Source organism: Pinus tabuliformis, chromosome 3_2 (genome assembly GCF_031772625.1).
Source record: "Pinus tabuliformis cultivar Carrire ecotype Pingquan chromosome 3_2, CPIR1, whole genome shotgun sequence".
NCBI classification, from domain to species: domain Eukaryota; kingdom Viridiplantae; phylum Streptophyta; class Pinopsida; order Pinales; family Pinaceae; genus Pinus; species Pinus tabuliformis.
This window is the reverse complement of record NC_142302.1, coordinates 287,400,261-287,413,623: the sequence shown is the minus strand read 5'-3', so window position 1 is coordinate 287,413,623 and position 13,363 is coordinate 287,400,261. Positions and strand designations below refer to the sequence as shown.

At 34.5% G+C, this 13,363-nt stretch overlaps 1 protein-coding gene across 8 annotated transcripts; it reads right to left on the bottom strand.

Annotated features, from left to right (window-relative positions):
- Positions 1-1,670: 1,670 nt before the first annotated feature.
- LOC149180741 (plasma membrane ATPase 2-like) lies at positions 1,671-9,986 on the bottom strand. 8 transcript variants are annotated; one of them, XM_089416259.1, is made up of 5 exons: positions 9,557-9,976; positions 9,204-9,303; positions 2,930-3,062; positions 2,814-2,846; positions 1,671-2,133 (listed from the first exon to the last, which is right to left on the bottom strand). In XM_089416259.1, exons 2-5 carry the CDS (start codon positions 9,260-9,262, stop codon positions 1,801-1,803), a joined length of 558 nt encoding a protein of 185 aa, XP_089272385.1. In that variant the 5' UTR covers positions 9,263-9,303; positions 9,557-9,976; the 3' UTR covers positions 1,671-1,800. The 8 variants fall into 8 exon arrangements, with proteins under 8 accessions (XP_089272385.1, XP_089272378.1, XP_089272380.1 ...); XM_089416252.1 differs by having other exon boundaries at positions 1,671-2,394; positions 9,557-9,971; XM_089416254.1 differs by lacking the exons at positions 9,204-9,303; positions 9,557-9,976 and adding exons at positions 3,586-3,670; positions 3,804-4,220 and having other exon boundaries at positions 1,671-2,394.
- Between the last annotated feature and the right edge of the window lie 3,377 nt (positions 9,987-13,363).

Here is a 13,363-nt window from a genome sequence, read left to right as displayed (position 1 = left end):
GACTGAATTAATGCTTCTGGATGATTGGTTACTTTCCCACTCACAGATGCTTCAAGCTTGTATATGACAATCCTTAGCTATAGCTATCGTCTTGATTATGCCAGTCCGTGATGAACTGCATCAAGATGTAAGCTTAATGCAATTCACACATTCAACACTGCCTTTTCACTTACCGACACATTGGACTACACAGACATGCCATTAATGATTATTTGAAGCTTCAATGATTTGTACATGAGAACTTGACATTTCTTAACATACTTGTGCCATATTATTTTTTCAAATTGAACTCACTTTCAAGGACCGAATTATTCTTGATTGAAATGATTGTTGTAGAAGTTATTGTAAGTAGACCACTGATAAATGTGCAAACTTCCATGTCTAGTAAAACAATTTCATTATATATGAAGAATAATAGCTACCAGATAAAAAAATAATTATATTGAATTATCTCCATATGATTCCTATATATACTATAAACAAATGTTCCAATTAAAGTTGCTCCATATAATTTTTATAAAAGGTATAGTAAATAATCTTATTAAACTCCTTCATTCCTATAGATTAATAATATTAGTGAATCTATATATATGTTCTAATCTAATGTATAAAATTGATTTAATAAAAAACTTAATGTGTAAAATATAGATAATTTTTCAAATTTTTTTCATTTTTAGATTAAAAACAATTTAATTTATCATATTAATATCAAATTAAAATGTCAAAATATAAATGTAACCTTTATCTTCAAATTTATTCCTACAAACTAAATATCAAAATATAAATGTAACCCTTCTCTTCAAATTTATTCCACTCCATGTACAAACCAAAGTTACCCAGTCTTTCCATGGCCGAGTATTTCAATGATTCATTTTACAAGTATAATGATAATCAATAATGCCAAAGTATGAAACTCGCAGCTTTACCGATGTCTTCTCATGCCAGTGTGCCGAATATTTCATGATACCGAGTCTTAGCATTTTTTTTTGTAAGAAACAAGCAGCCAATTTACACAAATGATGCAGTTCCTAGAATTCATTTTAGTGTGATGTTGCCACATGTCACAGACTGCTAAAGTTTGTTCAGTGGAAATTACTTAGAGCATGATATATGGCTATGTAACTTAGCCTTCCTGGTTTCTGAGGGTTCGGATGGCTCGCTGTGATTGATATGTATTTATGTAAAGTTTCAAAAAGATAGCAAGCCAAAAGAGAAATGCCAAGGCATTTATACGAGAGTACTTCCACCGAAAAAGCTAAAAATGCACATGTAAATCTATACCATTGAAGATGTCCATTCTTCATTGTGAGTGATATGGATAGCATTTGAGTGACTTGGATGTTATTTGGATGATGGAGGGTAGAATTTTAAAATATTTTAAAGAGCTAATTCAATTATTTGATCCTATTTTATCGATAAACAAGAACGAATTTAATTGTTTGATTACATTTCATCGATAAACCAGAGCGAATTCAATTGTTTGACAACATTTCATTTCAATTCGTGTTATTGAAAAAGATACCACATTGCAACCACAACCATGTGTTGTTGATTCAGGTTGTATCAGTACATCCAAGGCCGTGAGCCAACTGATACTAAATGCATACCAATGTACAAATGGAATTGAATTGAAAAATATCGCAGAGCCAAGAGTTTTATAAAAAAGAAGAGATTGATGCATCTCCATATTTTTTTTGACATTTCCATTTCAATAACAAATGTAATGTCTTACAAAGTAGAAAACGAGGAGAACAGGCTCTAATTTATTCATGCACCTAGGAACCCACCCAAGAGAAAATTTCAATGGTGGAACCACAACAACTGCTTGCCATGGAGGAATAGAGCAGTACGTTCAATGTTATCACATGCATATCTAATAATGTTGATACATAATATACAAGTTACAGTGAAGCTTGATATCACAGTTGAGATTTGACATAAATATATCAAAGCCATCAATAAATTTTTGTAATTTTTAAACACATCTCTTGTTGCCACTTTCTTGTGGTCCTGGGTGGCTTCACTGCTGTTGCAGCTATTTGACTTTCTGAGATCTTCAGAGCCTGCAGGTGAGATGTTGCTGTTGGTATCAGTATCGTTAATGCTGTCACATGAACCTGCTGCATTGCCTCTCTGCAACACATAATTTGTATTAATGCTCAGGTTGTTGCAAAAATTCAACCCTTCAAATGCAGGGAATACCGGACCATCAGGAGACTGACAGGGGGAGGAGTCTGAATTGTTGTGCTTGTTGTTAGAATCAAACTGCATCAACCCACCAAACAGTGATGGGCAGGCAGAGTCAAGCTGCAACAATTCCTCAGGGTTGACTACAGTCATATTGAATATCCATATCAGCAGAGGCTCAAGCCCAAATTGATCCATCTGGTCCAACTGAAACATTTTTGAATCCATGAACAGACACTCTCCAAACCAATTACAGAAACTGTAATTCAAAACCCAATGCCCATACACAGTGAGAGGATCAGATCCTATCAAAAAATGGGGGTAGAAAAGGCCTATCACAAAATGGGGGTAGAAAGGCCTATCAGAACTGGATTGATTGCTCAGTGAAGAAGATCTGGAAGGACATTAATCATGGGACAGAGGAAAGGGCACAATGACTGGTGCGGGCAGCAGATCAGATCTGGAGATGAAGGACTTGACTTGGAAGTTGGAGGAGTAATCAGTGGAATCAGAAGATGATGAGATGATAAACATATGGGAAAAGACATGCAGAGATGTACAGGTGTGCCATTGACAGCATAGAATTGCACGTGCTGTGAATTAACTAGAGATATCTTAGTACTTACCACAATACGAATAGTGATTGACACAGCATATATCTGTGGGCATACAGACCAGTTAATAGTTCTCGTGTGAGAGGTAAACATGTGCGTAAGCAAACCAAAAATACCATGCTACATACCATGTAATTCTTCATTCTCTGAAAGATTGCCCGACTTGTTAAAACAGCACTAATAATAACACTCAGCCCTGGCTCAGTAAGCACAATATCAGACGCACTTCTAGCTGCATCAGTTGCATCTGCCACTGATTTTCTGCATTGTCAATACTTTTTTTCAGTTAGAATTGAATATATTTTATAAAGCTAAGACATGCTATTAACGATTAAAAGCACGAATTCCAGAAAGATAAACCCAAACATAATGATGCAAATTCTTTAACGAAGCATTTTTCTGAAAGGTAACAGCAAATAACAGAGATCCCATGACACACTCAAACAACTGAAATTTCTAGATGCAGAGTACAACCTTCCAGCCCCTCTTATCTAAACCTAACAGAAAATGCTACAAAACCAAAATGCTAGATAGGAAAAAGGGAACAGCCAAATACATTTACAGACTTATTGCTACTCTTTGGATTTAACAGCTAAGTGGATTTTGTGTGAGCAAGGGTGATCTGCTACAGATTTTGCTACTTGCAAGGCACACTAAGAATAAAGCCTTTTGTGTAGAAGGCTCTGCATCTAACTACACCTCTAATCTGCTGTTATAGTAATTGTGCACTGTATTTCAGCAAAAGGAAATTGGAATAACCTTCTATGTAAAGTTTAAACCATACTTATTGTTATCGTTCGACCTGAGCATATTCCCAGTCATAATTACGACTCATTGTGCCATCAATAGAACTGCAGATACATTATTAACTGCAACAACCAAAAAAATCCACACCATAAATTTAACAAAGGAGATCTCAACTGGAGAAAATCCTCTTGGAGCAGACAAAATTCCAGAAATATATTAGAATGATACAGAAGAAGTTCTGCCCACAGATGTTACTTTGTACTTCCTGTCGATCTCAGAAAATACAGTCTTTGGCTGTCTGTGTGGCTGCTACTCTGTCTCCATCTTCCTCCAATCCCTTCCTGTGCTTTAAAGATGGTGGCCATTAGGGCTAGGTGGTCAGGTGTCAACATGCCTTTTTAATATTTTCTTTTCCATTTTCTGACCCTTTTGTATTAGAGATCAGATAGTAGGTACCTTGTCAAAGAACCCCATTTCTTTTTTTGTTAAGGATCCAGAGCCATGAGTAATACATTTTGAGTTGTGTCAATTTTTAAATGATCTCACTATTCTTTTTTCCCTTGATCAAAATCGTCATTTCCAGTCAAGTAGGAAAGAAATCACACTCAGAATGTACTACTGCACTTACAAGGCAAAAAGGTATTGGGGTATTTAGATCTGCATATCTCCCTTATAAACTTCAGAACCAGGAAAATCTAAACTCTTGAAAGCTCCAGAAAGGGTGTCTTTTCAGACTCTCTACAGTTCAGAACCAATAAAGGACTATTTCCATAAAGTGGATATATGTCAAAAAAAAGTGATTCAAAAATTGTTCAGGTTCCTGTATGCTATATTTACCAAAAACAAAACATACTAAGTATATGACTTACAAATACTTTTTGTAAGTATTTCAAAAACTGTTCAGGTTCCTGTATGCTATATTTACCAAAAACAAAACATACTAAGTATATGACTTACAAATACTTTTTGTAAGTATTTCATGTTTTATTGGGTATTACATTCAAGCTTAAAATTAAGCCCATATGAAAAAATTTCCCGCTAAGTGCTAATTACTTTACATGTGGCAAAAATTTCCCGGTTAGCATATGTGCTTTACATGTGGCAAACATTGTCCACATCTCCACATTGCATAGGGACACAATTATAATGGATCCACATCATTATACCTAGTCCACATCATAATAGTATCAGGTTATATAAGTGTCAAGATAGAATCCCAATAGAAAACATCCATATCCTTGGTACCTAATCTCCTGATCATCCAATAGTGTGAAGCTTGATCCCCTAATACTTTGAGATCTAATCTCTCAACATCTCACTATTCAGTACTTTTCCATCCACATCACCTCTAACCATTGGTTGCCACCTAGCCTCCTTCTCTTGGGCACCTTAATCCACATCATGTATACATGCCATGTCAGCACCATGTAACCATGCTACATCATCGTAGAGATGACTTTGTGCCACATCATCATGCCATGACATTATTTCATTAGCATGCCAATTTAAAAATACATGTGATGTAACCTACCTACAGACTCTCTATAGTTCAGAACCAATAAAGGACTATTTCCATAAAGTGGATTGTCTGGAAAATGTTGTAGTACAGAGAAAGGTACAAATTGCACAAGCCGAAAATGAACTTAAAGAAGAAGAAGCACATACTGAAGTTCCAGAAATAGGAGAAATTCTATTGATGAACAGGGTATTGTCGAAGCCAAACAAGGAAGTGTGTGAACCAATTCAAAGAAAGAACTTGTTTAGAATAGCTTGGGAGTCAGAAGGTAAGTGTTGTAAATTAATCATTGATAATGGCAGCACTGATAATTTAGTTTCTGCAGAAATGGTGAACAAATTTGGAGCTGGGAGGAATGCCACATCCTACTCCGTACAAGGTTTCGTCACCAAGTGTTGGTAAATGAACAATGTCAGGTTGAGTTCTATATTGGAAGTTACAAAGATCAAGTGCTGTGTGACATAATGCCTATCGATGTTTGCCATGTTCTACTAGGCAGACCTTGGCAATATGACAGGAAAAACATTTATGATGGGAGACAGAACACTTAGACCCTTGAAAAGAATGATCAGAAGCATGAGTTACCCTTAAAGGATGAAGAAGCCAAGGAGTAATCTAATGTACTGTTAATGAGTGGGAAGCAAGTGATGCTTAGAGATAAAGAATTTGTGAAGCTGGGACAAGAAGATGATACAGAGATAGTAGTTATAGATCCAAAGGTAAATGATTCACTTTCAGAAAATCAGAATTTATTAATTGATTATGAGAATAAAATAGCTAATAAAATGTTTAGTGAATGGATGCCAATAGAAAGTGAAGACCAGCCGAGAGTTTCTATAGCAGAATCTGTCATGAAGGAAGAAATTCTGATAGATGAACAGCAAAATTATGTCAAGGGGGACATTGTCTTGAAAGGCAATGAGAGAGACTTGAATGGGAAGCTCAAGAATACTGCCGAAGGTTGTGAAGGGACATAATATTGTGAACAGTATGTAAGCAAAGGAAAACAGAAACAAATGATTCATGTAAAGGATTCCTGGTTGCAAGCAGTCTTAACAATTTTCTGTATGATCTTTATCTTTGTGACAGAGAAAGGACTCTATCAGGTTAAGGAAGAAATTGGTTCTTTTTGATAAATTTGTTTTATGTGCAGGAAATATGGAGCCTTATGATAATTTCATTCTAATTCTTGTTGAAAGAAGGCAATTTTTGAAAAATCCTGCCAGAAGAATTCAGGAATCCAAGTCCCATTTGACAGGAAACTAAAGCCTCAGTCAAATTCTTCAGGAATCCAAGTTCCATATGACAAGAAACGAAAGCCTAAGTCAACTAATCCACACAATATTACAAAAGAAATCAATAGAGAAGAATGTAAATACCCAATGACTTACAAATACTTTTTGTAAGTATTTCATCTTTTATCGGGTATTACATTCAAGCTTAAAATTAAGCCCATATGAAAAAATTTCTCGCTAAGTGCTATGTTAGCATATGTACTTTACATGTGGCAAACATTGTCCACATCTGCACATTGCATAGGGACACAATTATAATGGATCCACATCATTATACCTAGTCCACATCATAATAGTATCAGGTTATATAAGTATCAAGATAGAATCCCAATAGAAAACATCCATATCCTTGGTACCTAATCTCCTGATCATCCAATAGTGTGAAGCTTGATCCCCTAATACTTTGAGATCTAATCTCTCAACATCCCACTATTCAGTACTTTTCCATCCACATCACCTCTAACCATTGGTTGCCACCTAGCCTCCTTCTCTTGGGCACCTTAATCCACATCATGTATACATGCCATGTCAGCACCATGTAACCATGCTACATCATCGTAGAGATGACTTTGTGCCACATCATCATGCCATGACATTATTTCGTTAGCATGCCAATTTAAAAATACATGTGATGTAACCTGCCTACAGACTCTCTACAGTTCAGAACCAATAAAGGACTATTTCCATAAAGTGGATATATGTCAAAAAAAGTGATTCAAAAACTGTTCAGGTTCCTGTATGCTATATTTACCAGAAACAAAACAAACTTAAAGTCTATGACTTACAAACATTTTCCAACAGAAAGAAAAAGAAAACCAGCAGATGTCAAAGGCTTTGGTTCGAAAATTCAGTGTCCTAATATTGAGCTTGACGTTCGAATCCTCGGTCGAGAGGCCATGGTCAGAGTTCAGTGTCCTAAGCAGAACCATCCCGTTGCAAGAATGATGGTTGCATTTAAAGAGCTTGAACTTGAAGTTCATCATGCCAGTGTATCCACAGTGAAAGAGTTGATGATTCAAACGGTTATTCTGAATATGACAGGTATTGTATATACGCAAGAACAGCTAAATGCTGCATTATTAAGGAAAGTAGCAGATCCTGGCCTTAGATAGCATGCCATGACCAATCTTGACTGGTATTTATCTAGAAAGCTGAAGTTCCCTTAGAAGCTTTAGGAACTTCAAGATCAGATTACTTTACTTGCCCAGAAGGAATTGTGCACTGTAAAATAATCCAACTTAATTTACTTTGTAAATTTTTTGACAAGTAATGAAGAAATTTTATAGCAGTTACTTGTAAGCATGGCTGCCCTGTTCCATAAAAATGAAATTTGATGGAACCACAAAAACCAATTAGTGAAAATGGTTCAATCTCAAAGGACTGCAAAGAAAAGGCTAAAAACAGCATATAGTATTGTCAAATGGAGACCTGCTGCCATTGTTAGTGAAGGATGGACTGTAAGTGAAGCTACTTCTCAAATTTAGGCCTGCAAAATAGTGTTTTTTAAAACTGAAATGGGTCTCCGTTCTTCACTGAAAGGGCTATGGCTGAAATTCATGCAGAAAAATTCAACGAATGTACGAAGAGGAATGTAAATTAGCAAATTCATCAAGCTGATCTACAAAGTAACTGTGAATTAATATATTGCAGCCTGAATGAGTTATTAGATTGCTACAATGTGGTCCAGGCTTGAATTGTAAGCCTCGGTGGGGCGAGATCTAGGGTGTAAGCTTGATTGAAACCCTTCTTGTAAAGTTTTGGGGTCGTGGGGAATGTTGGCCATGAATGTAAATTAGCAAATTCATCAAGCTGATCTACAAAAATCTAACTTATAAATCATTGCTGTCATAGGCAACACGTGGTTCTTATGGTCTGTAGTATATTACAAGTTCCATTCTACAAAAAATACTGCATGGATCTTGGTGCCACACACATACGCCTAGTGACTTGAAACCAGAGAACTCTTAAGAAATGAAATATAGTGACTTGAAACCAGAGAACTCTTAAGAAATGAAATACAGTACAGTTGATGAATCTTTCCTCTTTACAAAATAAAAATATATATGTATGGCATGGACTACTATTTTAGGAAAAAACTGTAATTTATTAATAACCCTTGTAAATTTGGCAAGCATGGTAAACCTGGGCTCTATCTTCCATAAATGTATTTTAGAAAACCTTGGCCAATTGGTGAACTTAATTTGTTAACAAAGGTAGAAAGATAACCGATTGGCAAAGAATGGCACACATTGTTAAAACTTACACCCAGAAAATAAAACTTACCCTGATGGATTAGCATAAATCTGAATCAAGAGAGATAGGTACAGACTTCAACTTATTTTTTGTCTGTACATATTTGCATCTATGAAACTTCAAAGCAAAATGATTTTTGTGAGCTTATGGGAAATTGGCTTATTCAGCAAGGGAAGAGATGGGATTCGCCATTCAATTATTTTATTCCGTGTCACTGAAGCGAAACGTACATTTGCAGACGATTTATACTAGTGCATCCTTCTGGTTTTTTGAAATTAAAGAAATTGGGAATCATACATAACCAGTTTTAATGTTATGTATCATAAGTTTTAATGCGCTTGCTAAATAGTATTCCTTTCAAATATTGTTCATTTACATAATATTCTCTGATATGCAGATTTATTTGCTAAATCCATCTCTGCAAGCATGCTACTGATGTATATTTCGTCATGAACAGAATCAAGGAAGTGTAGGGTAAATCATAGAGTCAAAAGGCGCGACAATTTATTACATGCAGGCCAACAATTCCCTGATACATCCTTCAAATCTTACAATAATCCAGACCTTCATGCAGTAGAAAAGGAGTTATACCTTGGTTCCTTGTGTGAAGTTCGTACTGCATCAAAACCATGGCAGTTTTGGATGATCATGTTAAAGAATGGGAACTTTGATACAGAAGCAGCTTTATGTCCTGCAAACGGTAAAAAGAGAGGTCCTTTTAGAAAACCTAAAAAATTCCCCTGTTTCGGCAAAGGCTGCATGAACCAGCCTCTTGTGTATCATAATCCATCAAAGCTTCAATCAACAGGCAAATTGAAAGGAAAATTCTGTGGATCATATGATTTCGATGCTGATTTCAAATCAGGTAGACAAAAAAATGTCTCTTATTATTCGGTGGTATGGGAGAAGAATCCTAAAACAGGGAGTTGGGTATTTCACCATACATTAAGAACTTCAAAGAAATATCCATGGTTGATGCTGTATCTGCGTGCTGATGCTACTCGTGGCTACTCTGGAGGATATCATTATGAAACTCGGGGGATGATGAAGAAGCTTCCTGAGTCACCAAATTTTAAGGTGCGGTTGGAGAAACTGCAGCAGCAATGGCTGCCGCATCCATCGTTTTCTGAACATCCGACTTCTCTTATTCTCAAAGTCTTTTCAAACTGCAACTCAGGGAAATTAAAACATGGGCGACTAATAAGCATCTAATGACCGCCATTGCCATGAGCGAGAACCGCGTTTCAGTTTCCCGAACCGTTTGCTTCATGAACCGTTTTTTGATCAACGATCAACTTTTGTTCAATCGTCTAACACCATAAATCTACGGTGAATAATAGGACAGGGCGACGGCTGGGGAAATTCGTTTCAAAGGGGAACGCCTTACGGCGTAATAACCCTTTCACTGAAATTGTTTCTCATACATTTAATAAAAAGACTTGAAGTTAGACAAGAAAGCATGGTACACGTGGGTCGATGGTCACAATTTCTTACAAATTAAGGTTGTTATAAGTACTCCACTTTTCGACAATGGCAGAAGCCACTACCATAGTTCATAAATTAACAGAGTCTGACATATAGTTTTGGTGGTGGCCGCCAGCAAAATATTTATTTTTTGGTTTGAATTTCTTTGTACCGTGAAACAATTGGCCCAGCTCCACCACTGGATGTCACTTTTAGGTTATGGGTGGTATTTTTATATGTCAAGAGCTAATGGGCCTGTCATTGGGCATTAAATTCTGGGCTACATGAGCCCCTGATACTTTTTAACCCGTCTGGTGATAGATAAATAAAAAATAATGGCCTGTGTTAAAAAGTAATGGCCTGTGTTAAAAAGCAGCTATGGGGAGCGAATGTAGTAGGACATTTAATGCCCAATGGCAAGCCAGTTAACTCTTGCCTCTTTATATATATATAAAGATTATGCATAAAATTTATATATATTTAAAGTTAATTAAGTTAGTTGTTGTACAATGCCTTTAATATGTTAATGTACATATTAGCATTACACAATAAGGCTTTAACTAATTAGAATGTAGAAAAAAAATAAAAAAAAGTAAATTAATTTTTTTTCAAAGATAAACATTAAATAAAATCATTTAAATTTTAGTAAATTTAAAATTAATGTCAATATCAATATTTTTGAATAGGTTATTACCGTGCAACTGCAGGGAATAATAAAGGAGTTCTTTACCATTTAATATATAAATGATGTTGTAAAGTCACATGACATAAGATTAAAATAATAAATAAATTAAATAAATAAGAAATATATGTGTAAACATTTAAAAAATTAAAGTAGGATATATCCATGTGAATCTTGCATTTATCAAACATTAATAGAATCAAATTTATTAATGTGTAATATGAAGAAAATAATATGTGCTTACTATTAATATTAGGATATAAACTTGCATATGATAAAATGACATTATGTTTAATTTAATGTAATAATAACATTTCATTACACTATTTTCATTATTATAATATTATTAGCTTGGAATAACTAGTAAACACACCTAGGGATCAATCCATAGTGGATGTCAATTAGGCAGTTAACTCTTCATACACTTTTCATTGTTAAGAATTAAAAAAATATGAAAGTGTAATTTTATTTTAAATTATCATTATTATTATTATACCAATAGTTGTGTCTACTTTTTTTTTTTTGTAGGTAATCACCCACGGGGCATTTGAACGAGTGACCTATAGCAAGGAGTGCCTTAACAGTGTACCCATTCACTTTCAATCCAAAGCCCTATGGGCTAGGTGTGTCTACTTTCAAATAGGTATTCAAAAATTTAATTTTATTATAAATAATAATTAAGTGGATGGTAGGGATTCAATATCCATGGAATATTCTAAAATATTTTTAGTAAGAGTTATAAATCACACGTTAAGATTTATGGCATAGTAGTTATGTACATTTTTCCCTTTTAATTAAATTGATTGTTCGAAAAGAAAATGTTATATGAACAAGTTCCAACCATGATATTGACCCATGGTATTGTAGGAAAACTTATTTATATGTATATTGGCCAATGCTATTGTAACAAAGTCTATTTATAGGTTAATAATCTCTCTAGTAAAATGAGTATGAATTTACATCATTAAGAATTTTCAAATGTATATATATGTTTCACTTGCATAATAATAGTTAATAATCTACCTAGTAAAGTGAGTATCAATTTACATGGCTAAGAATTTTTAAATGTATATATATGTTTCACTTGCATGATAATAATAATGATGACAATGTTTAAAATAACATTATAGTTTAATTTATTTTTATGATTTTTTTAATATTGGCAAAATAGTTGTTTTGACATTCCATTTTATTTTTACAATGTATTATTTTGTCTTTGATGAGTAAAATTTGGAGCTTCTCCATATTTTAGCATTATGGATTGAATTTTATTACATTTTATTAATATTTTGAAATTATTTATGTGGAATTTTGTTTAGGTCTATTTTTGTAATTTGAGCAAATATTTGCATAAAAAATAGATAGGAACATCAATATTAATGTTTCCTTCAACACATTAAGAATTTGGAGTAAAAATGTAAGTGTGGAGACTTAACTACATAAATTTTACTTCACATCAATAAAAAAAAAATTGGTAAAAATTATTAATAATAAATTAAAATGGTTATCAATTCAAACAACAAATAACTAATGAATAAGTAAATAAAGAAATTTCATTTTTAATACTTATCCTTTTCTTTTAGGAATATATTCAACCTATCCTTCACACATATATTTGCAAGAATAACTACAATTTAACTTCAATAAGATATTATTTTGTCATTGGTGAGCACAAATTGATATTGATTCTCCACCGCCACAATCCATAATTAAATTTTTCAAAATACTACAATTTACGACTAAAACAAAAATTAAGTGGATTCTAAAGCATAACAATAATGTTATATTTAAACTAAGAGGTGCTACACATCTTTTTGTCACTATCCCTGTACTCCCCATTCCTTGATCGTGGAGGACCTCTACAGTGAACCCCACATGCTTTGCCTTCATGAAGAAACTCCCATTATGTCCCTCTTCATAAGCAACTAATTTCCCTTTTGCACCATTTCCCCTCCAACTTTTGTTTGGCCTAGTTTACAAGGCTGACGCTAATGAAATTTCTCTGCCTCACGCCGATGTGCAGTGCCTAACACTATTCCCCACGTCGATTAGTGCGATTGAGCTGTGATCGAACCGGTCCTCTTATGGAAAGTTTTTTAGATTAAAGCTGAAGCTTCCATACTCGAGAAGCTCCGTAGCGGAAGTCTCGTAAATTGTTTGGCCGGATGGGGTCGAGGATGACAGTTGGGTTCCTTTTCCCTATAATGATGGAAATACTTGAAGGGATAAGTCCTTCTCCCATGAAAAGATGATCCATCTCCCATACATATTTCCTATATAAACCTCCCTTCTTCCCAAGCACAAGCTAGTTAGAGTGTTGGCTGAGTGTGAGTATACTATTTTGATTAGACGAGCAAGATTTTACTAGTTGTAGCCATCTAGTTGTGTGAGGGAGAAGTGCGTTTGGTTTTGAGTGAAGCCTAAAGGGAAGAGCCTTTAAACTATTATTGTTTGAAGCCATCATGGAATGCTAGCAGAAGTGTGTGGGAACGTGGTCTTTTCAGAGAAGATTGCGACGTCAAGAAAAATGGTTGTAATCTCTCTTTGATATTAATATATGCAACTACCAATTGATTTCCTACATGTTTTGTAATAATACATATTC

Excerpts from the sequence above, each read along its gene's own strand:
- LOC149180741 (XM_089416252.1), bottom strand. The coding sequence starts at position 9,262 with ATGATCATCCAAAACTGCCATGGTTTTGATGCAGTACGAACTTCACAC. Across the intron at positions 3,063-9,203 it reads ACTTCACACAAGGAACCAAG|AAAATCAGTGGCAGATGCAA; the intron begins GTATAACTCCTT and ends TTGACAATGCAG. Across the intron at positions 2,395-2,813 it reads CAATCACTATTCGTATTGTG|TTGGACCAGATGGATCAATT; the intron begins GTAAGTACTAAG and ends AAAATGTTTCAG.